The following is a 27,613-nucleotide window of genomic DNA, read 5'->3' on the forward strand; positions in this document are numbered from 1 at the left end:
CTAAATTCTTCATCGTGTACACGTCTTTAGAATTATACACTATGGGCCAGTTTCTGCATGAATATCAGCGTTGACAAGGCTTCAGTCAGAGATAACGAATTATTATTTCATTTCTTCTCTTCATGGTTTGGGCTGAAAATACCACAGGTGTTATATTTATATATGATACATACAGCAATACACGATATACACAACTGAACTTCGGTATCTCGAACACGTATATCTCGAAGTCCCATGAACGTTTTTCTTCCGGTATTTTGCCCTCAACATCTCGAACCCTCGGATATCTCGAAGCTTTTTCTGGGTCCCATCGAGTTCGAGATAACGACTTTTGACTGATATGATAGTATATGATGTATACTATTGATAACGTTAAGTATATATGTACCTTGCAATTGCTTGTATATCGAATGAAAATATTACAATGTAAATATAATCTATATCATCATTTTTAAAGCTTTTATGCATAAATATATAATTTTTTTGGTAATACAGCAACTAAAGAGACCGTTTCATTGGCATGGTTTCAACATACTGACATGCTGAATAGACTACTACGGGTACTATTGCGTTTATCGGTATATAAATTTGATTTTACATGTACCTATTTTGAAGTTTTAATGGATTTCATTTTAATCTTTTTTCCTCGACAACATTGAATATTTGTTAGAATAAAATGCAAAAATACCTTTTATAAATCAAAATTAGAGATTAAAAAAACGGTATCAACAGAGCGACATTTAACTCCGGGCACGACATTGTCCAGTATTTTTACTACCATTTCTATATATCCCATAGATTATGATAATGATATCTGACTCATCATAATCTATGGGATATACCCCATGTTTAACAATGTATGGAAGAAAAGGACTCATTGTCATTATCCGCGGGATTTATCCCATCTGAGCAAATTTGTGGGAGAAAAAATCCAAAGGGGAGAAAATATCCCATCTGTCACTTTTTCTCCCATGGGAGAAAGGTGGGATAGTTGTTAGGACTAAAAATCCCACCATTCTCACATGGGATTCTGACTTTTAAGGACTTAATATCTTTAAAAAAAGAGATGTTTGAGAGTTCAACATGAGACCCTGTGATACTGCTAAGAAATCCCACCAAGTGCTATAATTTATTTTTGGACATCACAATTAGAAATGCTAGTAAAAGGTCTGGACAATGTCGTGTTCGAAGTTAAATGTCGCACTGTTTATCGGAGATACTGGATCATGCATATGCATTTTATTGATAAACAGGTAATTTTAATATTGTATATAACCAGATGCAGTTGCGTTAGGTTAAGCAATAGACTCTACCGTTGCGTTATGGATCACATTCTTAATGCAACCAATGTGGAAATAAAATACGTTTTATAAAGAATTAAATATGGTATTCGGTATTTCTATACATGCAGTTGTAGTTGAAATCCTCGTTGTGATGACTATTGGTATTTGCAATCAGCAACTTCTTTTTGTGAGAATCAACAATCTTTCGAATTTTCAATTTGATAATCACCTAACTCTCGAATCTTCAGCCAGCGATTTAGAAATCTGTGCCATGCAATGTGAAATTGAAAGCACATGTCTCTCTGTTCAGTATAATTCCAGCACAAACGAATGCGTTCTATTGAGAACTGTACACTACAGTAGCTTAAAAGCTGTACAAGTTGATGGTTGGAATTACTTTGTTAGAACTGGAGGTAAGAGATCTATAAAAATCAAAATCATCTATATTAGTCCATGTTTATGTGGCTCTTTTTGCTATCAAAATACATGTAAGTGTGTATTTATCGATTCGATATTTTAAAAAAAAAATGGAATCCTGTAATTTTAAAATTATCTCAGATATTGTCAGCAGCTAACATTCGCAATTCTTGACATTGCCAGACGTCAATATGCTCTCAGTTTCTGAAGTGATTTCATTTCAACCTTTATTAATTGAATACTGTATGCAGGGAAAATTTCGCTCCCTTTTTATTTTTGCCCCTTCTGCCCATTGTCCATTGGCAAATTTAAAACGGGACGAACTCAAGAGAGACAAACCTATCTCTGTAAATACAGCTTTGAGCGAATTTAAAATGGAGAGAAATCGTTTGTAAGTGAGATATAGGGCGAAAATAACACGGGGCAAAAATAACCCTGTATACAGTAATATTTACATCTGCAAATGTTTTCTTTTATATAACACTACTAAAAGCAATGCGTATCTATATCCGTATAAACACGGGTTCCTCGCGTCATAAACGTTCGACGTAATTTCTCAGTGACGTCACAAAGGGTCGACGCGCAATCAGAGGATCAAACACGTGCCGTTGGGTTTGAAAAATAAAACGTTTCACGCGTTAAAGATTATAATCAGGCAAATATAAAATATGAATAAGTCACAAATGTAAATATAGGTAATAAGGTATCATTTTAAAACATCTATCGGGCTATAAATACGGGTTGGTACGAGATCAAATTTACCATAAAGCCCTTCGGGCTTTGTGGAATTTGATCTCGTGACCAACCCGTATTTATATCCCGATAGATGTTTAAAAGCGAGACCTTATTTCTTAAATAATTAATAACATTCACATGTCGACATCAAATTAATATCAAAATGACGTAAAACAACAATAATTAATTAAAGCTCTTAAAATAGTAAAAACTTAGATGAGTAAATTATATGTTTTGTTGACGTAAACCATACTTCAGGCGACGGAATGCATATGAAACGAGAAATAATACCCAAAGTGTGCCAAAAAAAAGTGTCGTTGTAAATGAAAGGGTTTCACAGTTTGGTAAACCTGTAACCCTCTGGTTATATATATATATATATATATATATATATATATATATATATATATATATATATATATATATATATATATATATATATATATATATATATATATATATATATATATATATTTGTCCGAATTTTCTTTCCCAGAGAGGCACAGTTGTGATGCTATGCGAATTTGTGAAAACAGCAAAATAAAAGTTTCTTTCTTTTTTAGGGAGATGTCAAGAAGGATTCAGTGATGCCAGAACATTAAACATTTGTTTTACCTTTGTTGGTAAACATAAGGTTTCTGAAGGCCGTAAAGAGTGCTCCATTAGAAATTCCAGTATCATAGCTCTCAGGTCAAATGAAGAAGAGGACCTTCTGGAGAGATTAATGTGTAAAGCCGAATTCATAATATTTTTTATAAACTTCATTCCTGAAGCTTCTTAGATAGGCTTGATTTGAATTATATGGGAAATTAAACTTTAATGTAAAACCTATAGAGAAAGAAAAATATCAAATTGTTAATAGTAATTTTCTATCATTGACATCATTCTAATATACATGTTGAAGTTTCAGTAACAATACTAATGTAATTGTAGAGATCACAATTGGTTTAAGTTTACAAAAAGAGAAGAATTAGATATATAAATAAAAGAAAAAAGAATGAATGTTATGATTTTTGCAAAAGATATTTATATTCTCTAATGCCTCTTTAGACTTTTATCACATATGTTGAAGATGTACACCATAGCTAGTGCCTTGTTTTTTTTTCTCGAAAAAGTCTTTTAAATACTTTTACCTTAATTTTTATCTAGGTGGTGAAAATATCCATAAATATGACCCATAGTTTCATGTACACACCTCCCTATTTGTAGATTGCGAAGAAAACTCATACAATGAATAATTTTATTAATCACTTGAAAAAGACCCACCATGTTTGGCTTTGCAGGTTAAGTACAAAAAGAAAGGGTTTTTCCGAAGTTAAGCAAATTATATTTGAGTATATTCTTCAATAGTATGTGTTTTATTGTTGTAAGGCAAGATGACTACATGTATTTCAACCAAAATCTTTCCGCAAGAAATTTTTTTCATGATCATCATTATAATAATCGTGATAACAATTACTTGTGCAACTTATGAATATTACAAATACATTTTTAATTTTTTTTTTTAGTTTCTTTGTTCGACAACAGTTCGAAGTCATTTGCAAACAAACCATACATCCAAGGTCGATGGAATGGATCACACTGGGTACTAGATGACGGTAAACCTATAGAATACAATATAGAGTGGACACCGAGAACAGATCTCAGTGAAGCTAATTATAATGACAACCTTAGATATTTTCCAGGACGTAATAAGATTGGATTCTGCAATGGTAACTTGATAAGACCAATATTTTGCACGTATGACATAATATGAAATTATTGTTCAAGTTTTGATTTTTTTTTATCGTACCCTATAACATATTATTTATCGTTTTGATAGCGATTTTAATACAATGCATTTCAAAATATCTCCTTTAAATTAAGGAATTTACAATTTTAAAGATTAAGGATAAATAATCGATAATTATATTATATAGAAGTTTGTATCATGCATGCATCTGTTTTTGAAATATCCGTGGGCTAGTCGAAAATTATGCATAAATGCTTAAATAAATGCTTAAAATATTTTATGAAGTGGATTTTCAGTAGTTTTCCGGTATTTAAATTACTTAGATAAAACAACTATTCTTTTCTTTTTGTACATTAAAGAATCCCTCCTACCAAAAAATCAAACATACTTCATTTACATTACACATAACTAGATTGAATTGATCCAGATAAATTGATTGATAAATGAAATATGGAGACAACAACAGTCATCAAAAGTTCATTAAAACAATACAAACTGGGGACAGAACCAACAAAAACTTCTAAAAACATCAGAGTTGGGATCAGGTGCTATTGAGGAGTAAGCATCTCCTGTCGACGGGTCACACCCGCCGTGTGCTCCTTGTCATGATAGGGAAAATGGAAAAAAAATCAGTAGACAATTCAGTGTGTAAATAATGGCGTAACAATTACATGAAGTATTAAAAATAAGTCAGCATTCGACTTAATGATAGACTGTATTTGGTGACAAGGCCATTGTATCGACCATAGAACTCGCGAAATGACTTTAAAAGAGACTGTTGATATTCTTATTTAATCAACTTGTTTGTCAATAGTTTGCCTCGTTTTAGAAATTGTTCTTATATGGAGTATGCTCTTGCGTATCGAATCAAATGGAAGACATAAACTCCATATGCAGGTGATAAAGGTATATTGCTACATAAGTAAGGGAAGTTGAAGATAGAGAAGTTTATGTCTGATTTAATTTAGATTAATACATCTCGCCATGCTACCAAAATATTTTTTAAGTTGCATAGAAATTAATGGAGAACAATTAAATGATGTAAAACAGTGTATTTGATAATATGATTTTCGAAAAAGAGTCATATTTACTTGTGTGACATTTTTTTTCTTTTCTCGGTTCAGTAACTTATGACCAAAGGAAATAAAGTTTACATAAATTTTTACTATTTCATTTTTGTACTTAATTACTTATATGTACTAATATTATGAATAACTAAAATTGTTCTGTTGCATTTGGAAGTAATTGGAAGCTGTGTTTAACAAGATGATATTAAACAATATAATTTATTTACAATTATTATTAATTAGATATTTACTCTTGAATTAAAATATTTCTAACTCTTTCTTCTTATAGATCCATTCCGAAACCTATTTATTTATGCCAGATCACATTTAGAAAAAAATCAAAACAGATTGGGGGGGGGGGGGGGCTTCCTTTACTGTGAAATCACTAATTTTCGTAGGGGGTTAATTTTTGTTGTTATCAAGGTATGGAGAGACCCGCGAATTTATTACCACCACGAAATGTAAAATTTCATATGCATTACTACTAAAAATTCTCCAACCACGAAATCAAATCCCCACAAACCAATAGTTTTTTCCCCCAAACCTTGAAAATTTGACCCAACGAAAATATGTGATTTTACCGTATTCTGAATGCCTTTAAGCCATCACATTAAAAAAAAAACAATGCAATTTACAGACCACTCTTGACTGGCCATTTTACTCAACATGCATGTTTTAATTGTGATAAAAACACTACTCACGAGGTTTGTTCAACAGGACAAGCGATGCCGAGCACTCAAAAACATTTCTATTTGAGGATAAGAAATTCTGGTAAGTTCTCTTGCAAGCACTTGAGCTGTTGAACACGCTCTTGGTTTGATGGTGACTTCTTTTATGACATCATTATGTACTATGACAACTTACAGATTACTTTTTAACTTATATTACTCTTTACCTGTGTGAAAATGGAAGAAAATAATATAAAGACAATGCTTTCATAACTTGAATATGGACCCATAATTCTCCGTAAGAGATACATGTGTGTATTTTTTTTTACCTGATCTAGAGCAAACTACCCCTAGAATTTTTACGTATGATTATCTTGGAAATAGAGAAAATGATATGATGGGCCCCATAAAAATCGAAAGCAAGGGTTTCTTTTTCTAAATGTACAATCCTCTTTCTTCCCTAGTTTATAGAACACGTACGTGTTTAAAGTTTCAAACAATTTTAAACATAGGTTCTACAATTATGACGCAGACAAAATTTTACCGCAAAAAAAAAAAAAAAAAAAAAAAAAAAAAAAACCAGTGTCATTTAGGAGAAGAAATTTGCTAAAAGTGTATACATCAGAGTTTTTAGACTTATAAAAACTGTAATTCTGCTATAAAAATAGAATTCCTACGTTAAATATCATATTTCTGTAAGAACACTCAATAACAAGAGCTTGAGCTTTCTCTTGAAACAAAGTGATCCGGAAATTGAAAATATGGAATTACACTGTACATTTTATCACCCATAAAAAAAAATCAGCACTTGTAAACATAAAAAAACAGATATTAAGAAATCCTTTCAGAATAAGAGTACTTAAAAGGTTTTTTAGCTTTTAGGTGACTGTTTGTTCTGCTTTTAAAACGCCTCGTCAACTGCAAGTTCATAATTCATATTTCACCAACGTTCATTGTTGACGGTTTCATACAAGTAAGTGTAGATTAATGTAAATATACCAGACCATCCTATACAATAAATTTTAAAGAATTGTCTGATGAGGGTACTGTTTAAGGAATGGAGATTAATCGAAAACACAGTGAAATATGAACATATAAAAACCTGAATAGGTTTGATTTCGATTGTAAAGCCCCCTCCCCATTCACTCTCTCTCTCTCTCTCTCTCTCTCTGTGTATGTGTGTGTTCCGTCTTAAGTTGTGTTTCATTTCAAAGTATTTAAGGTTATTTTAGATTGCAAAGTGAATGCACTTTATTTTCATTGATATATAATATTGATATTTAATACAAATATAGATAATATATGCAGTCACTGTTAATGAATATTTCATTTAAGATTTTCTACTTCGAAAATTCCATATATAATGTTTTCCGAAAAGGGTATTTTGTACATGTTCATTTCTTTTCTTAGACGAAATAAGAATCATATGGGAGCGCCGAATGTGTTAAAAATATTTTACAAATTAATAAAAAAATGTTTAGTTTATGAGAGGTTTTTCACTATTCGTACGAAGTATTCAACATTATTAAAATATATGAAAAGGACTTACTGAGAAACCAACTTATTTTTGTGTTTTCACAAGTGCTTTTTTGTGGGGATTTGATTTTGTGGTTGAAGAAGAATAATGATACTGTAGTGTAAAATTTTAACATATCATGGAGAATATGAATTCGTCTCTTTATACCGCGAAAGCAACGAAGATTAAACCCAAACGAAAACTAAAGGAACTGTGAACAATGAGCTTACAATATGATACCCCCCCCCCCCCCGCCTCCAATGTGATTATAATGGCAAAGTCCATGCTTTGCTATGGGAGATCCGAAATAATTAAGTGTAAGATCAAAAGTAATATAGGAGTTGCACCATGGTACTATGTAATATAGATTCTGTGAGAGTATCATTAAATTTTATTCAGCGGTAAAGGACGAGTTGCAGTTAAGAGATGGGTACCCCTCGATATTATATAAAGAATGGCAGTGTCTATGTTTTGCTACTTGAAACCCGAAATAAGTGTCCGATCGAAAAGTAAAATAGGAGGTTCACAATGACACTACGTGACAAAGATTCTGTGAAAGTTCCTTTAAATTTCATTCAGTGGTATAAAAGGAGTTGCGGATAAGAGATGGGTACCCAAAAGCGTAACGTACGGACGTACAGGCAGACGGACGGACAGACAGAAGGACGGACAGATACCCCCATCGCTATACTCCCTTTTCAAGCGGGTATAATAAGCGATTTCACAGTGTTTATTTTCAATGTGTCTAAGTACTGAAGTACGACATTCTCCAACAGATTAATCACATTCGAGCATAAAACGAGTTTGATCGAATTGTGCCCAGAAACTGCCCTTCCATTGTCTGTAAATTTTGATATTTTCTCCTTCAGAACGTCTGGACCAATGATACAATGTAATTTTTTAAAAACTCTACATTCCCTCTTTTTGATAGGGCAAATAAATGTTTATAATTAAAATTAATGCAAAAAAGTAATATCATTTGTTTTTTTTCTTATTTATCATTGACGTAGAAATGATAAATTTCCATAAGGGTTCATTTCTGGTTCAAAAGATATCATATCGGTATTTGTGACGCATGCTAACATAAAAAATAGTATTCAGTTCATATACTATAATGATTCTGTTTCTCGGTATCATGTCTATTTCAAAAGGTAAAAGTAAACAAATTCCTTCTGTTAGAAAAAAAAATAGTAGAAAATTGAAAATGTCGGCTTGCATCAAATTCAATAAAGAGATTAAATTTTGAATGAAATTCTGATCAAAGATAAATTAAGTTTTAACAGATTAATGCTAAAAAGCAATCGCACGAAAACCATTATTCATTTGTTTCTTAGTATTAACTATTAGAAGAACTGAATTTGTGGTCCATGAAGCATTATCCACATGTACGTTAATTGTTAATAGTTCCTCGAGCACATAATTAAAGACCTTTCTTCCTATAAAGGTAAGAATTCAACATGTTGTTTGGTATCTGTAAAAACCGTTGGATTAAAGATTCTTTTTTTTTTAAAATAGCACATGGTTTATGCAAGAAGAAAATCTTTTTGTGAGGAAATCAGCAACTTTTCGAATCTAAAATTCGACAATGATCTCGAGTTTTCACCTGGCAATCTACAAGACAGTGCATTTGTGAAATTGCAAAAGCATGTTTCTCTCTCTTTTTTTCAATATTGTAATAGCAATAGCAAATGTATTCTGTATCAAACAGTACATTACAGCTGATAAAACTCTATATGATATTCTGGATGGAGTTAGGACTGGATGAAAGAGTTCTGTGGAGCATTTCATAACACATGTACCCTTTACAGTTTGGGAATCTGCCATTGGAGTCAACCCCCACCCCCACCTTCCGCCCCCACTCTATGAGTCCGACAATAAATGATATTTTGTTATCAAATATATCTAGAGGAGTTGGAAGATGTAAATATTGGATATCATGATAGAAATCTTTATACTGTAAATCATTTTTTATTCACGAGTACTTTATTTTTGCTTCATTACACGAGGCTTTCTGCTTGCAAAAATTTATTCTCGCGTATATTTTTATTATTTAAAATCATATATAACATAGATACATGTAACAGTTAAGAAAAATTCGTGAAAATTTTGTCACGCTTATAATTTCAGAATAATTATCTTGCAAAAAATAGGGTATCGCGAAAATGAGGTGAATTGCCGTATTTAATGAAATAAATTCTTTTTTAACATACTTCCCTAAATGAATTAAGCAATAATATACCATTGATTACATTTTTATGTGATATAAAGCAACCGGCAGGAAAATGAAAGAAGATTTATCCATCAACATTGGAGAAACATGTGATAAAAGAATATCTGACGTTTCTTAATCAGGGCTTTATCTCATTTTTTAAATTTCAGTCGCAATTAAGAAAAGAGAATATGTAATGTTGAAAAACATGCACGGATATTGTTATTTTCAATGATAACATTTAAAAATATAAACTTCCAAAAATAATTCCAATGATATTTAGATTTGATCCTTTGAGGATTTCCTTCAAATATGAATTAAATATAGCCTTTCAAAAATGCATACATATAGTGTGAGTTTATCGATAAAGTTAATGAAAATATTCATTTTCTTATAAAGAGATATGTCAAGATGGATTTAGTAGGGCCAGAATGGTAAACCTTTGTTTTACTCAGTTATGTTTTACTTATATGGGTTATTACAACGTTTTGGACGTGTGTAAAGAATGTTTGCGCAGAAATTCCACAATCAAGTCAAACGTGGAAGAGGGTTCTTTGGAAAAATTAAAATGTAAAGTCTTTGTTATAATAAAACAAGAAGTCCTGATGCCACAGCACTTGACCAGAGTCACCTTCGCCCTGCTGTTTTTTTTTTCAGAAAAGCAAATTAATGCAAATTATTTAATATATATATATATATATATATATATATATATATATATATATATATATATATATATATATATATAAATCTTTATTCCAATAAAAATGAACACATATTGTTGGCCCCACATACTCTCAAAAGGTTATGATATTATTATTAAACCAGATTCCACATATTGGGATGCTTCAATATCATTACGATTAACATGGCTCTGTTGTTCCCCATGAAAAAAAAGGATTTTTTCCCTGTACAAATGCATTAAGCGTTTTGATTTAAAGTAAACTTTTCCCGCTTTCAATCAAATAAACATACGGTCATGTATAATTCAATTTCAGTTATTTTCCTTGACAAATGTTGTTTAAACTACAGCCCTTTTGCCTACATTGTATAAAGAATAAGCCACTGCGCCCAAGTTCAACAAATCGTTGTCTTCATTATCAGACGCGACGTTCCCATGACTCTCACAGAAACTGTCGAATTTGCTGTAACTTTACCACCAGGTAAGCCTTTGACTAACAACAAGGAAGCGCCTCATACATGTCCAGTACGTCAAACTCCTGTATTAGAAAAAAAAGTGAAGACAACGAACGGTGACCGATCTAAAAAAAAACAAACCCTACAAGCAATTCAAAACTGTGAAGAGAGCATAAAAGACGGACCCCCGGAAATTCCAGAGATGGGATCAGGTGATTAGGAGGAGTAAGCATCTCTTGTCGCCCTGTCATACCCGCCATGAGCTAGCTCTATGTATTGATCAGATAGAATAATCTGTAGTAAAATTTAGTATAAAAACAAAGGTCTAACAATTGGTATGAAATACTTCTGTCGAAATACTACCCAATGATAGATTATATTTGCTAACAAGGTCATTATAACAGATCCAACTTAATTTAAACTAAAATAAAGTCTATTTTGGAAAACATTAGAGACTAGAATTAATTAGTGTAGCGCTAATGAAGCCAGGAAAAAATTACCGTTATCCTTGATTGACTGTCCATCCGTTATTTTCTGAAGCAGTAGCGAAATCATCTTTCAAAATATTATTGGTGGTGTCCTTAAGATGTCCGGAGGTCCATGTTTTATGCCCTGTCATAGATTTGTATTGTTTGTAGATTTTTTTAGATCGATCTCTGTTCGTTATCGTCACATTTTTCATGTACAATAAGGTTTTAGAATTTTCATTCTGCATCCTGGCTGCCAGTTACGGATAAAGAAAATAACGTTTTTCAACGAATACTTTCTTCCCAGAACTCCTCACATTTTACACAGTAGCAAAATTAAATTTTGGAATATGATTGGCGGTGTTCTGAAGATGTTAAATAGATTCAGAATTGTTTTTAATATTCTGGGGACCTTTATTAGGTGCTGGAAAACGATAACTCATTGGCTTGGATAGTCACCTGAGTGTTATGCTGCTCAATATAACAGAATTAGTATAATGACTAGGTTACCCAGATATGCAGATGCAACGTTTGTTTGTTTGTATGCTTAACGTCCCTTTGAGATTTTTCACTAATATTGAGACGCCACCACTTGCCAATGGAGGGCTGAAAATTTAGACCTATACTGGGAACTTAGGACGTTTGAGCAGTTAGGGATCTTTTTCGTGCCAGCAACACTACGATATGGGACCTCGGTTTATACGATCCCATTCTGCAGTCTGCACGTCCCGCACTGAGATTCAAAGCTGATCAACTCCATACTCTGTTACTCTAGAGCAAACGCTCTAACCACTACGCCAAGCCGACGAGGCAACATTTGCGTGAGCATCTAGATAACAGCAAGTAATTCTTTGGAACTTTTTAAAGATGATTACACTTTAGTATAAATACAAAAGTATTATTTTTACATGTTTTTATTATTTCATGTATCCCTCCTTCGTTGAAGTCAGCAGTGAAACCAACAGCAGACACTTTAAGGCGAGACTTAGTATATTCTCACTGATACATTTCGATGTAAATGTTTTAATTTATGTAATTGATTTTTTGCTAGCATTTGAAAATTTTCGACCTCATAACAACATTCTATGCAAAGTTTACATTTCACTGAAAGTTGAGGTTTAAACATATTGATGCTTAAAAGCTAATTGCATTTATATGAAAACCAATATCCATTATTTACTTAGTATTATTTTGAACCATATAAAACACCTGAAAAATTATCAACCCTGAAACATTATTTTAAAAAAGTTTATAATTGTTCCTCAAAAACATTATAATCTATTCATATTTCATAATTTTCAGCATGGTATTTGATTTTTCTATCCATGTCGTTGGAATCAAAATTCTTTTTATGATGGAATATGTTTTTTGCAACCAACAATTGTTATTTATCAGGATCAACAACCTTTCGAATTTGGAGTTTAATAATGAACAAACTCTCGACCCTTCGTCTGGCAATTTAGAGGATTGTGCAGTTCAATGTGAAATTACAAATACATGTCTCTCTTTTAACCATAATCCTAACACAAACGAATGTGTTCTGTTCAAAACAATACATTACAGCACTTTAAAATCTATAGGTCCTGGAGTTCCTGGATGGAATTACTTTATTAGGACTGGTGGTAAGAATTCTAGAAAATAAAGACAATTAGAACGTGTAAAACTTTTAGTTAAAGTATATGTCATTTGATATTTTTTTTCATATCACATACTATCCAATACACTGTACATTGTGACATCATGTGATATCTTCATATCAAATAAATGTGTGTTCAGAATTTGTGAATATTAGAGATCTAATAAATCATTCATAATTCAAATAATAAAATCAATTTTGATAATTAAAACACACTTTACTAGGTTGAAGGGATTTACAAATTAACGATAAAAATTCCATACTTTGCAATTTGATTTATTTTTAACAATTGATTCCGAAGTTTTCAGAATGAAATTAAAGGGGCATAGACACTTGCATTGTTGATTTGTTTTCAAGTTACATGTAAATTCCTCCATTTATTTGAGAAATATCGTAAGCTCAAAGAATGCATAAGATCAAGTAGTTTTGAAATTTTTCAGATATGAAAAGTATCACTCTTGCAACATGTAAGTCATGAAATTCTATCGCAAATTTTAAAAGATATTCAAATCTATGTATATGCCTCTTTAAAAATGAGCGTAAACAATATACAACATTGTGAATTTATCCATAGTTAAATCATTTTATTTCTGTTACAGGGAAATGTCAGGAAAGATTCAGTGAGGCCAGGATAATAAACCTTTGCTTCACTTTTATTGGATATTACAGCGTATTTGACGGTCGTAGAGAGTGTTCGCGCAGAAATTCCAGTATCATAGCTATCAGGTCTATGGAAGAGGGGGATCTTTTGGAAACTTTAATGTGTAAAATAATAAATAAATAAATAAAAAAGTAATAACTATGTTGATGATGATAAAAAATACGGATATATCTCTTTCTTTTTTAGGTAATGTTCATCTGAATATAATAATTTAATTATAATTTTACTTTTGATAGTAGACATCGCAATTATTTAAAAAACAAAACAAAACATTGGTATAAAATTTAGACGCACAAACTTTTTGTTACTAAAAAGCGCACCTAAGATAGTGTGTAATTTTAATAAGTCTTCTATGAAATATCTCTTTCACATATGGTATCGCTCATTAATTCATATCAGAAATTTTTAATGTTTAAATTAATCATTTAAGTCATCGTTTGGAAACGTAAGACGTTAAAAATTCTCGCTGAAAAAAAAAAATTAACATTCCAATAGCTGCCTTTCCCTTCATTTCACTTAAATAACAGTGTACATTTATTATTTCATAAATTCCGTTTACATCACATGTAAGTATAAAACACCCGTTTAAACCCAATCCTCACTATATTATGAGCTGCAATATTTATGTTGACATCTATAGCTCTTTAAACATCAGCTTAATTCAAAGCCGTGCTTTAGTTTACATCCGTGTGTTACATATTCTATTGCTGAACATTGTTTTTGTTTTACTCCAGTTTCTTTGTTTGACGAAATCAACAAGTCGAATGCAAACAAGCCATACATCCAGGGTATATGGAATGGAACTCACTGGCTATTGGATGATGGCAAACCGCTAGAATATACAATGAAGTGGTCAACAAACACAGACCTCAGTAAACTAGAATATGGAGACTGTCTTAGTTATTATCCAAGACACAATAAGATTGCATTCAGCAATTGCAAATCGTCGAGACCAATATTTTGTACGTATGATATATATTAAGTTGTAAAATTCTTTATTGTCAAATTTCCATGCCTATTTATCGAGTCTGATTAGTTGAGAGACATTTAATAATAAAAGTTGTTACAGAGTGCTATACATTTAATGCAAACTTCAAAAATTGGTTTTAGTCCTGGAAAGCTAATCCTAACAAAAATACTTTGGTAAACTATAGATAGTTTACTGTGGTAAGTTATATCATTTACCATAGTAAAGTGAAATATATGGAGATAACGAACAGTATTCAAGCTCAAAAGTCCATTAAACATCAGAAAATAGGTGCAGAACAAACACCGACCTCCAAAACATCAGAGGTGGGATCAGGTGCCATGGAGGAGTGAGCATCCCCTGCCGACCGGTCACACCCGCCGTGTGCTCCTTGTCATGATCGGGAAATAACGGAAAAAACCGTCGACAATTCAATGTGTAAATAATGGCCTTACAATTAGTATGAAAAACGTCAGTCAGCATTTGACTCAATGATAAATTGTATTTGCTGACAAGGTCATTGTATCGACCATAGAACTTACGAAATGATGACTTTAAACGAGACTGCTGATATTCTTGTTTCATCAACTTGTTTGTCAATAATTTACCTCGTTTTAGAAATTGCAATACGTAGAGCATGCTCTAGCGTATCGAATTAACTGAGAGATATAAACCCCGTATGCAGGTGATGAAGGTATATTTCTGCATAACGAAGGGAAGTTGAAGTTTGAAAAGTTAAAGTCATCAAGTATATCATAAAGCTTGGTTGTTAGATAACCATGAACGTCTTTTTCAAGTAAAATATCCAAATATGAAACAGATGTGTCAGACTCTGTAGTATCTTTTATCTCAAGCCCAACGGGATATATCGTATCGACATAAGAATGGAATATTTGTTAATTGACAATACATCGTCGATATATCTAAATGTCGCGTTGAAGGCCACAGCAAGTGTTTTCTTCTTATCACGTATAAGATTTTGGACAAATTTTGCTTCATATGAATACATAAAAAAGGTCTGATAATAACGGGGCGCAATTGGTACCCATGGAAATTCCAATAGATTGTTGGAAGACCTGGTCTCCAAAAAACAGCATAGATATTGTCTATCAGAAACTCAAGCATCTTTTTAATGTCAACTTCATTTACTTAAGTAATTCAAAACACCAAAGTATTTTACTATCGTTACTGAAAGAATCAAAGTTATACTATCGTAACTCAAAGAATCAAAGTTTTACTATCGTAATTCATAGAATAAAAGTTTTTACTATCGTAACTCAAAAATAAAAGTATTTACTATCGTAACTCAAAGAATGAAAGTTTTTAATTTACTATCGAAACTCAAAGACTCAGTTTTTACTATCGTAGCTTACACTAAAACAAAGTTTTTACCATCGTTACTCAAAGAACATTAGTTTTTTCGTTACTCAAAGAACCATCGTAAATCATAAAATCAAAATTTTTACTTTAGTAACCCAAAGTATCACAGAATTTATATAGTAAATCAATTTTTATTCTTGAAATTCACATTTGTTACATTTCATTAATTTCAATTATAAAACTGTTAATGGTTTCATATCTTTAAAAAATTAAAGTTTCTTACTGATTTAAATTCCCATATTAAATTTCAATATTATCATAGCAAAACAAAGCAAAGTATAAAAGAAAAGTATCTTATATATCTGAGTATATACTATAGTCAACTTTAGTTTTCTTTCGTAGCCTATAGTTAACTATAGTGATTTTTTGATAGGGATTAGATAAAAATGTGCGCAAGATTATCATGAACAATGATTCTCCCGATCGTATTTAAGTGATAAAAACTATGAACGTACGTTTTGTATTATACATAAAGCATTATTGTACAATTTTTTAACACCTTACTCAAAACAAAATCCATGAAATTTCGTAATTCTATAAGATAAGAAAGTAGTGAAAGAAATCAGGCGATCAGAATTGATCGCTAGTAAATTAAAGAGGGATAATTCCCGCACTGCTCTAATCAATATTTAATAATCACAGTACTTCTTTTTATGAAATCTGAAAAACACCGATTATTCGAATCTTAAATTCATATTCGAATATCAACCCATCGAATGAATATTCCATGCCATCCCTAGTAAAATGTGCTTGTACAGGCTTATCTTTTATAAAGAGAGCTGTAGCCATAATTATACAAAGTTCTAAAGAGAATAAATGAAAATCGAATGCGCTTCAAATCGGCAGGGCATCACTGTATAAATACATGTTCAATTACATCTACACGCAAGTGTGTTGTTCAAAATAGAAAGGCTACATGTAGGGATTAGATATCCCACAATTTATGAGACTTGTGCATATGCTTCAGACATAGAGGAATGGAGGATAGGTGGCATATTTTTTAAAAAAAGATATTTTAAATTACATTCTTCATAACAGCAAGAAGGCACACTTATTGCATGATTAAAAGGATTAAAACGAACGATAAGATCTTTATGGAAATTGTAAAATCTCAAACTCATCATGAAAACCAGGTCCAAGGATATGAGTTTGATAAATGTCACAGTTGTAATTTAAATTAAAAAGACATTTATGTTTTGCGGAATTTAAGTTCAGAATTCCCATTGGCTGGAACAGCCAATTAAATATAACCAGTTTTCCAGGTATGTAAGAGCTATGTACTAGTGCTTTGTACAGGTGAATTTTTATATTTGGTGCTGCTATACGTTTGACTGATCAGCGATCTACCAAGGACCAGTGGATTTCACTCTGTTCTAATTAATATGCATGTTTTACATACTCGTACTCTAGATAAAGTAAGAAACCCCCCATATACACCATCCAAGCCTTGTACCTTTACGGTAGCAGCAGATTGTCTATTTGTTGACCTTAGATCGATTGAACCTTAGATCGATTCAATCGATTTCTACAGTTTGTTTTTATATTTTTATACCAGATACTTGGTAAAATATAGTACATCAAACTTGTAATTCATTGATTATTAGCTAATTTTACCTGCAGTCTTGAAATATCAAAACGTTTAATGAATGTTTAACGTCTTTAGTTTTGTGTTTTGTCTATGTCTATTGCCTTTATGTGTGTTGAGAGAGTACATGTATTTCTCTATTTTGCAATTTTTTGATATCCATAATTAAAATACTGTCAGGGAACGAACCAGTTTTGTTTTTCAATTACGAAGCAAGACCATGACCCTGCAACATAACGGTATGTAGAACTGTAGTAGTTAAAAAAATCATTATAACTAGGAAATTATTCTTGACAAGAATCATACATTTTTGCATAACTTCAAATGAACATATCAATATTACGTAGTGCATGACATTTGGCCAAAGGTTCAAGGCCAGGGGTGTTTGGAAGTGAGAAAAAAGGCTTTGAACGCAATCTCTTTAATTGTCATCTGTTCGAATCTCGGCCGCGACTGACCTAAGTCGACAAAAAGTGGGTAGTAACTGTTCCTTCGCCATGCGCTCGGCACTTTGAAGTGAAAGTTGCGGGTCCTTCGGATGAGACCTTAAAAACCGAGGCCCCGTGTCACGGCAGGCGTTGGCATGATAAAGATCCCTCACTGCTCAATGGCCTTGAGTGCCGAGTAAAGGTCAAAATTTGAAGCCCTTCACCGGTATAAGGTGACGTCTCTATATGAGTGAAAAATTCTCGAATGGGACGTAAAAAACATACAATCAATCAATCAATCAATTAATTGTCATCTAATATTTCCATATATTTATCAGCATTCATGTTCCCATCCACTTTTAAAAGTCTCATATTTTCCTCTCTTTCCAGAGGTCCTCGATCCAAGGTCGGAGGCCTTAGAAGGTTCCCTTGGCATAGGGTCGCTTCTTTCATATAGTTGTTGTAAGATTAAAGTTCCGAATTAGTGAAGGATTTTAAACTTGAGAGTAAAAATGACCAATACAAATCCCAGCAACATGCTTGTGCGGGAGTCAGAAGAGGAAAGCTTTGATTTCGTTTTGTTCCGACACTTTCGGGGTTTAGAATTCAAAGTTCAGTCCTGGTGTTCCAAAACATGTACTTGTTGATTAGGTTTATTTGCAGGGCTTGGAGCTAGGCATCACTGATGTTTCCCTACATAGAATTTATTTGAAATTCAGATTTAATTACTGGATCTGTTACACTTGATGTTCGATCTACAATAACATTAGGTTAATTGTACCCTGCTCTCACTCTAGAATACTTATCAAAACTTTTTCCATCAGTAAATAGCTTTTCAGTTTCATTTCTAGCTCACCTGAGCCGAAGTGAGCTTTTCTGATCAAAGAGTGTCCGGCGTCCGTCTGTCGTCAGTGTCGTCCGTCGTCTGTAAACTTTTCATATTTTCGACTTCTTCTCAAGAACCACTTGGCCAATTTCAACCAAACTTGCCACAAAGCATCCTTGGGAGAAGGGGATTTAAGTTTCACAGGAAGTGCCTAGCCCTCTTTCAAGGGAGATAATTAAGAATTTTTGAAAAATTTGTGGCATCTTTTAAAAATATTCTTCTCTAGAACAACTGGACAAGAGAAGATGAAACTTATGTGAAAGCTTCATTACATACTCTAGATTTAAATTTGTTCATATCATAACCCCCGGAGGAAGGGCGGGGCCACAAGAGGGGGTCGGAATTTCATATAGGAAAAATCTTTAAAAATCCTTTTCTCGAGAACAACAAAGCCATAATTAGTCATATTATAATAGAAGTATCCCCAGGTAGTGTAGATTCAAGTTTGTTCCGATCATGACCCTTGGGGTAGGGCAGCCACTACAGGTGGTCAAAGTTTACCATAGGAATATATAGGAAATATCTTTAAAAATCTTTTTCTCGAGAACAGCAAATCCATGATTAGTCATATTATAATAGAAGTATCCTAAGGTACTGTAGATTCAAATTGTTCCAATCATGATCCTGGGGGTAGGACAGGGCCACAACAGGGGGTCAAAGTTTACCGTAGGAATGTATAGGAAATATCTTTAAAAATCTTCTCAAGAACAGCTAAGCCATTATTAGACATATGAATACAGAAGTATCCTCAGGTAGTGTAAATTCAAGTTTGTTCAAATCATGACCCCTGGAGGTAGGGCGGGGCCATAACAGTGGGTCAAGGTTTACATTAGAATATAGAGGTGTAATGGTTAAAGGGTGTTTGAGTAAAATGCATTGAAGTCTTCAAATAAAGGAATGACCTGACATCCGTTGGAGTTGACTAGCCTAAGGGTATATAAGGCAAAGCTTTGGGAAAGTCAGGCATTTAGAAGGTAGCTGAACATGATGATGAATCAGCAATAAAGAAGTTAAGGTATTCCATTCTTATTGCAAAAGATTCAATGATTGATTGATTGATTGTATGTTGTTTTACGTCCCATTCGAGAATTTTTCACTCATATAGAGACGTCACCATATACCAGTGAAGGGCTTCAAATTTTGACCTTTACTCGGCACTCAGGGCCATTGAGCAGTGAGGGATCTTTATCGTGCTAACGCCTGCCGTGACACGGGGCCTCGGTTTTTAAGGTCTCATCCGAAGGACCCGCAACTTTCACTTCAAAGTGCCGAGCGCATGGCGAAGGAACAGTTGCTACCCATTTTTTATCGACTTAGGTCAGTCGCGGCCGAGATTCGAACTCACGACCTCCCGATCACGAAGCGAGCGCTCTACCGACTGAGCTACCGTGAACGGTTAAAGATTCAATGAAACTGAATACATAACAGATTTGTAGGTGTTGAATACTCAGTATATTTAGACATAATTCCCATTTATTACTGTTAGCATGTAAGGTTGGGATGTGTCCTAATTTATGACCTTGAATTTTGGTAAGAGTTATCTCCCTCTGTTTTTAATTAATTAAAAATCAATTAAAAAAAAAAAAAAAACTTATCAGGTAAAAAAAATTGTTTTCAATTGTAATTCTATTTCTTATGTGTTTTAATGATATTTTTATTATTTGAATTTTTATTTTTTAAAAATTTCTCCATAGACTTCAATGCAATCTTTGTTAAGTACTTTCTGCCTAGTTAATTACATTTTTAAAACTTTCTCTTGGTAAATCCTTTTCTACTTAAAAACGCTTTGATTAATATCAGAGTATTATGTATGTGATGGACATTTAAGGATAGAGGATGGAAAACCTTAAGGGTTAAAGCAAAGTAAAAGTGTAAAAGTTATAAACACCAGTGGCAAGTATCCTAGGGAATTGATGTAAAGCTCTGGGTGTAGTACATCTAAAGAAGATTGAGATAACTGGTTCTTATCTCCATTGCAAGTAGTACGTTACACAGTCTCCATCCCTAGATACGAGGAAAGAAGTACTGTTTGATATACTCTCAGACAGAGCAATCTTAATAATCATTCCAATCATTAACGCAGACAGAGTGAAAGGAAAAAATATATATTCCTTGTAAGAACCTGATCATACACGTTACATAGGAAATACCTTTGAAATCTTCTTCTCAAGAAAAAGTAAGCCATTATTAGTCATATTTATACAAAAGCAACGTTAGGTATGTAGAATCAAGTTTTATTCAAATGATGCCCCCCAGGGGTTAGGGGCATAACAAAGGGTCAAAGTTTTGCATCAGAATATATAGGAATCATCTTGAAAAAAATCTTCTGCTCAAGAACAGTAAAGCCTTGAATAGTCATATTTTTATAGAAGCATCCTCAGGTAGTGTAGATTCAAATTTGTTCAAATTTACGGTGGGTAGGGTGGGGCCACAATGAGCAACAGAGTTTTACATAGGAATACATAGGAAAAAATCTTTAAAATTCTTCTGTTTAAGAACAACAAAGCCATGATTAGTAATATTGATAGAGAAGCATCCTGAGGTAGTGTAAATTTAAGTCCCCCCCTTTAAAACTTTTCAATACTGAACTGATTTTCCTTTCTTCCTACCCAGTGTGTTCAGGTGAGCGATGTGGCCCATGGGCCTTTTGTTAAGTTTGGTATTTAGAAAACTTTTTTGAATAAACATGCGTACATAATTTAAACATCTTGGTAGAAAAAAATACACTTTTTGCATTATATTAAAAAAAACCCCAGATGTATCATATAAATGCAGGATTTCTTTGGCAAAACTGATTCCAAACTATAAGCTTTTGAAGGGGTCATGATAGATCAATGTTCTGAAATTGAATTACAGTATCATACTGAGGAGTGTATAAAATTGTTTATAAATAGCGCCGTTAAAGTATATATATATATATATATATATATATATATATATATATATATATATATATATATATATATATATATATATATATATATATATATATATAAAACAATAAGTATGTACAAATCTATATACAAGTCGGAGGTAAACACAAAGTCTTCAGTCTATTTTACTAAAACACAAACCTAATAAATAATGTCCAAAAAATGCCTAAAAATTGTAAAAACAAGAATATTATAGAGAGTACAATTTACAAAAATATCATACAAATTTAAATTGAGGAATAGTCTAAAAGTTAGATGAGATCATTTACAACTAGATGCTATCGTGAGACAGTAATACCCGTACAGAAGTGTTTGCCTCTAAATTAACGCTAGTTTCTTTGAACCTGGGTAGCGAAGAAGCCACAAAAGTCATTCTATGATTTACATAAAATATGTATGCATGTATCATCACTCAGCATAAAATGCACAGGTAAGCATATGACCATGGCCGTATTTTATTAGTATTTCAATTAATAAATTTATTAACGGTCTGAAATTAGATTGTAATGAAGTAAATTCTGATTTTAAAAGAGGAAATCTCAGAAAAAATGATTTCTGAAAAGAGAACAAAATTTTGCCCTAATTGGAACTTAAAAACGTTTTTTTTCTCCCATTTGGCCCCAAGGGTGAAAATAATAATTCCGAAACCTTACTGCACATTTGTAAGACACCTCAACTCATCTTGCAAAAGATGATTTGGCTACTTCGTAAAATGTATGAGAAGTTCTGTGAACCATTTTTTTTTTTGTAAAACGAAAAACTTTTTGACGCCCATTTGGCCTCCAGGGTGGAATTAATATTCTAGAACCTTATTACACAGAACAGCCTCAATCACCTAGCGAAAGATGAGATGATAACAGTGTAAAATGTGTGAAAAGTTCTGGAAACTAGGTTTTTGAAAAGTGAAACGACATTTTTCGACCCCCAATTGGTCCCCATGGTGAAAATTCCAAAACTTTCTTGCACATCTGCAGGACACCCCAAATCATCTTTCTTACAAAATATGAAATTGCTACTGCATAAAATGTAAGAAGATTTCTGGGAACGAGAGTTCTGTACAATGAAAAAGTCGTCGATTTTCGACACGTATTTGGCTCCCAGGGTGAAAATGAAAACTCTGAAACCTTAACGCACATGAAAAGGACACCACCAATTACCTTCCAAAGGATGATTAGGTTGCTAGGTTAAATGTATGAGGAAATCTGGAAATCAGATTTCTGTAAAAAATGTTGTTCACGATCCCAGTTTGACATCCAGGCTGAAAATAAAAATTCCGAAACCTTATTGCTTATCTACAGGACACCACCAATCATCTTGCAAAGTATTATATGGCTACTGCGTAAAATGTAAGAGGAGTTTTGGGAACCAGGTTTTTTGTAGAAAAAAACATCGTTTTTCAACTCCCGTTTGGTCCCCAGAATGAGAATAAACACTCTGAAACCTTATTGCACATCTACAAAACACCACCTATATATTTTTAAAGATTAACTGGTTACTGCTTAAATTGTAAGAGGAATAGCATGAAGAAGAAAATGTGACAGACGGAAGGAGTTTCCACCAAAAAATTGTGAGTATGATGGGTGTAAGTCACAATTAAACCATGGCAAGGACACCCTCTACATGATCTCGATTCCGTGAAGCTGTACCAGAACTTCTTAAGAATATCAAGGCACGTACCATGTAGTGAAGGCCCTTGCCTGTTTTTATTTTTTAGGAGCACCTAAGATCATTCATTATGATCAAGGTTCGAATCTTATGTCGGAGTTGTTCCAACAGGTCATGTATGAATTAGGTTTTAAGCATGTGTATGCGTTGCTTGCCATTCTGAGTCACAGGAGGAGCTTGAAGGCGTTATCAGACTCTTAAAACGATTCTGCAAACATATTGTTACCAGTATGGAAAAGACTCGGATGAAGGGGTTCACCTTGTGGTATTTGCTGTTCAAGAGTGAGTCCCTCTTAATTGCTCTTTGCAATATTGGTCATACGGTCAGAGTTCCTTTGATAATGATGACGAAAATGTAGTTTACTTGTGATCACAATCTTTTAAAATATGTGTCAAAAAAGACTTTACAATGTTTGCAAATTAGTTAAAAAAAAAAACAAAAGTTCTGAAGCAAAAATAAATATTTGGTATGACAAAGCTGAGAGGACCAGAGTTTTAAAGCTGCGTAATAAGTTTCTTGAATTTTTACCGTTCCTGGTTATCGTTAAGTTTATAGGTCGGTTTGTAGGTTCTTATGAAACTGAAAGCAAGATAAAATATGTAAACTGCCCTAACAAAAAAATACTATAGTTAACTATAGTTTACTATAGTTAACTATAGTTAACTAGTGATAACTTTGACACTATGAAAACTTTGATTTACTATAGTGATAACTTTGACACTTTGATTTACTAAAGTGATATCTATGAAAACATTGATTTACTATAGTGATCACTATGAAAACTTTGATTTACTATGGTGAAAACTTTGATTTACTATAGTGATAACTTTGAATTACTATAGTGATAACTATGACACTATAGTGAACACTTTGAAAATTTTGATTTACTATAGTGATCACTTTGACACAATAGTGATCACTTTGAAAACTGAGTTACTATAATGATCACTTTGACACTTTGATTTACTATAGTTAACTATAATTAACTATAGTAAACTATAGTTAACTATAGAATTTTTTGTTAGTGTGTGCAGCTTAGACACTTGGTTGACCCAAAGAGAGACGTGTTTGTCACATAAACATGTCTTAAGAGTATTTTGAAAGAAAAAACCGAAATCTTGTAAACTACTTTGACAAAGATCTTGGAGATTTTTCCTGAAATGTACATAAACTGTAGAAATTGGTGAAAAAACTATAATCAAAGTGTCTGTTAGAAGATTCTCTAAACCTTGCAAAATGATGCAAAAATTAGACATTGGAATATTCACGAGAACAATTAACCCTCTGCTGCTTTAGTATCTTTCAAAAAGTTTTTTTTTAAAGTTTGCTGTTTGTCATGATGTAATAGTGGGCGGCTCTCTGCCTATCAAGCAGCATTTTTATACTTTGCATCCCAAAAACCTTCAGTGTGTAAGAAAAGATGTGCAGTACATACTGGACACACACAGTCTTGTGTAAAGTCAAATTCGTTGTTGTTAATTAATTTAGTATTCTGGTACCAAAACCAGACGTACCAACGGATTGTTTACGACATTAGAAAAGTAAATTCTGTCACTAAGATTCGCTCATTCCCAGGATCGATAACTGCAATGACAAATAAATAAAAAAAAAAAAACGGTCTGTGTGAAACTAGATAGGTTTTACCAGTACAAATCAAAGCCTTTTGGCTTGTATAAACTACATTCCAAATAATGATCCACGTACTTCAAGACTTCCGAGGGTGTGAGGCCTACATTGATGACATGTACTGTGACTTGTAGAATGAAAATAAATTGCGTAAGTTTTAAATTGTGTATTTGATATGTTGCTGGCATTTAGGGAAACTCTGACAGATAACAGAATTCTATTCGAAGTTTTCATTTTAATCAAAGTTTAAGGGTTTTAGAGATTGACCTTTAAAAGCTAATTGCTTTTCTGTGAAAACCAATATCTATTTGTTTACTTTAGTTAGTATTAATCATAAGATCTGAAAATTGTTAATCAGGTCAATTATTTTAAAAACGTCAATTGTTTATATAAGGTTTCCTAAAATCATTGTAATCCATTCTTAATTTATAACTTTCAATCTATAGAAGTAAAAATCAAACATGGTCTTTGGAATCTTTCTACAAGTCTTTGGAGTAAAATTCTTCTTTATGATTACCTATAGTCTTTGCAACCAACAACTGCATTTTGTGAAGATGAACAACTTTTCGAATTTGAAGTTTAATAATGAACACACTCTCGATTCTTCGGCTGGCAATTTAGAGGACTGTGCAGTTCAATGTGAAATTTCAAATACATGTCTCTCTTTTCAACATAACCCTAACACAAACGAATGTGTTCTGTTCAAAACAATACATTACAGCACTTTAAAATCTTTCGGAGTTCCTGGATGGAATTACTTTATTAGGACTGGAGGTAAGAATTCTAGAAAATGAAGATACATGTATTCGAAACGTTTTTAACATTTAGTGAATGGATATCAGTCAATGGACATTTTTTTCAAGTTACTTTATATTCCAAACACCTCGTGATCTCACATTAAATAGAGGTGTGTGAATCAGATTATTAGAAATCGATATAATTCCATAATAATTTCAAATAAAAAAATCAATTTCAAAACAAATTTCATAAGGGAATTAAAAGAAGGATTAACCATTTAACAAGTATTCCCTGGTATCCAATGTTTACTTATTAGATATAAATTTTATTTTTTAAAAAAATGAATATTTTAAATTCATAACAAAATTTAAAGCGTATGAAATTCTATCCGTTTGAATAGAGCTTATTCATTTGTAAATATTCATTGCAATTAAAAATTAAAAAAGAAAGATCTTGGTAATATGTTGAACTAAAATATGCAGGAATGTTGTTACATATACACACAACGACAATATTGAAAAGTTAATCACCAAAAATAACAAATCATTAGAATGTTATGGGCATACAATGTATAGCATTGTAAAAATAAGCATTTAATTAGAAAAAAATCTGATTTCTTCAACAGGGAGATGCCAAGATGGCTTTAATGAGGCCAGGAGAGTAAACGTTTGTTTCACCTTTGTCGGTTATTCCAGTGTATTTGACGGCCGTAAAGAGTGTTCCCGCAGAAATTCCGATATCATTGCTATCCGATCAAAGGAAGAAGGAGTCCTTTTGAAAACTTTAATGTGTAAAGTCATAATAATGATAGATATCTTTTTTCCTTTAATGAATGTTGATCTGAGTATGATGATTTTATTGTAATTTTACTTTTTACTGTATATACACTGTATCTTAATTGGTTAAAAAATAAGGAAAACTTATTCAACATTTTTTTTAAAAAAATATCCCTGTCCTACAACACACGATGATTTTTGTGCTCATGTACCTTTTCAGTTTCATTCATAGAAATTCTGGGCACATCATGGGTATACCATGCAACACAGACGTAGAGTTTTTTGGTCACTATATAGCATAATACATTGATAACTCTTTTGTTGGACAGTTAGTAGTATTCTCAGGATGGGGACTTTGTTTTAATAGTTTTGAACTGGATACTCTTATAATTTAACATTTGAACAGTTGTACTGGGCGAGAATCCATAAATCTTAATATAGTCACCTCCTGTAAACTCTCTGTCAGCAAGGTATTGCTCATTGATTTATCCCAAAAATGTTATAATTCATAACTTAAATCATTGTTTAGAATTCTTTTAAAAACACAAAAAAACACAAATAAAAAAACTAAAAAAAACTAAAACACAAACTCCCACAGGTATATAAAAGTTAACATTTCTACGGGTTACATTAATTAACCCGCTTCTAATTAAAACTGAACGGTTAAAAGAAACATTAAACACCCGTTTTAACACTCATTCCTCATAATAGAAGAATCTGGAACTTCTGATGCTGACAGCTAAAGCGCTTTTGAAACACCTGCATAATTCCAAGCCCGAGCTTTTGTTAAACTTTGTGTGTTATATATTATTGCTGAAAATTATTTTATTCCAGACTCCTTGTTCGAACAAGGCAAGAAGACAACTGCAAACAAACCATACATCCAAGGTCGATGGAATGGAACTCGCTGGGTGTTTGATGACGGCAAAGTGCTAGAATATACAATGGAGTGGATATCAGGCACAGATCTCAGTAAATTGCAATACAACGACCGTCTTAGTTATTATCCAAGACGCAATAACATTGCATTCAGCGATGGTAAATCGTCTAGACCAATTATAGTATGTGCGTATGATGTAATCTGAATTGTAACATTGCCC

At 32.5% G+C, this 27,613-nt stretch overlaps 2 protein-coding genes across 2 annotated transcripts; both read left to right on the plus strand.

Moving 5' to 3' along the window:
- Window positions 1–1,434: 1,434 nt before the first annotated feature.
- On the plus strand, window positions 1,435–4,204 carry LOC133188105 (uncharacterized). Its single transcript, XM_061323485.1, has 3 exons — window positions 1,435–1,696; window positions 2,999–3,163; window positions 3,944–4,204. Exons 1-3 carry the CDS (start codon window positions 1,435–1,437, stop codon window positions 4,189–4,191), a joined length of 675 nt encoding a protein of 224 aa, XP_061179469.1. The 3' UTR covers window positions 4,192–4,204.
- A 6,540-nt stretch (window positions 4,205–10,744) lies between these two features.
- Window positions 10,745–27,598, plus strand: LOC133188106 (uncharacterized). The gene is made up of 4 exons (XM_061323486.1): window positions 10,745–10,790; window positions 13,467–13,631; window positions 14,263–14,490; window positions 27,348–27,598. The coding sequence occupies exons 1-4, from the start codon at window positions 10,745–10,747 to the stop codon at window positions 27,596–27,598; spliced, it is 690 nt and encodes a 229-aa protein (XP_061179470.1).
- The last annotated feature ends 15 nt before the right edge of the window (window positions 27,599–27,613 follow it).

This window comes from Saccostrea echinata, unplaced genomic scaffold (assembly GCF_033153115.1).
Source record: "Saccostrea echinata isolate AGI-Se365-2 ecotype Australia unplaced genomic scaffold, CSIRO_AGI_Sech_v1 ptg000016l, whole genome shotgun sequence".
NCBI lineage: Eukaryota > Metazoa > Mollusca > Bivalvia > Ostreida > Ostreidae > Saccostrea > Saccostrea echinata.

Excerpts from the sequence above, each read along its gene's own strand:
- LOC133188105 (XM_061323485.1), top strand. The coding sequence starts at position 1,435 with ATGACTATTGGTATTTGCAATCAGCAACTTCTTTTTGTGAGAATCAAC. Across the intron at positions 1,697-2,998 it reads TTACTTTGTTAGAACTGGAG|GGAGATGTCAAGAAGGATTC; the intron begins GTAAGAGATCTA and ends TTTCTTTTTTAG. Across the intron at positions 3,164-3,943 it reads CCTTCTGGAGAGATTAATGT|TTTCTTTGTTCGACAACAGT; the intron begins GTAAAGCCGAAT and ends TTTTTTTTTTAG.
- LOC133188106 (XM_061323486.1), top strand. The coding sequence starts at position 10,745 with ATGACTCTCACAGAAACTGTCGAATTTGCTGTAACTTTACCACCAG. Across the intron at positions 10,791-13,466 it reads TGCTGTAACTTTACCACCAG|GGAAATGTCAGGAAAGATTC; the intron begins GTAAGCCTTTGA and ends TTTCTGTTACAG. Across the intron at positions 13,632-14,262 it reads TCTTTTGGAAACTTTAATGT|TTTCTTTGTTTGACGAAATC; the intron begins GTAAAATAATAA and ends GTTTTACTCCAG.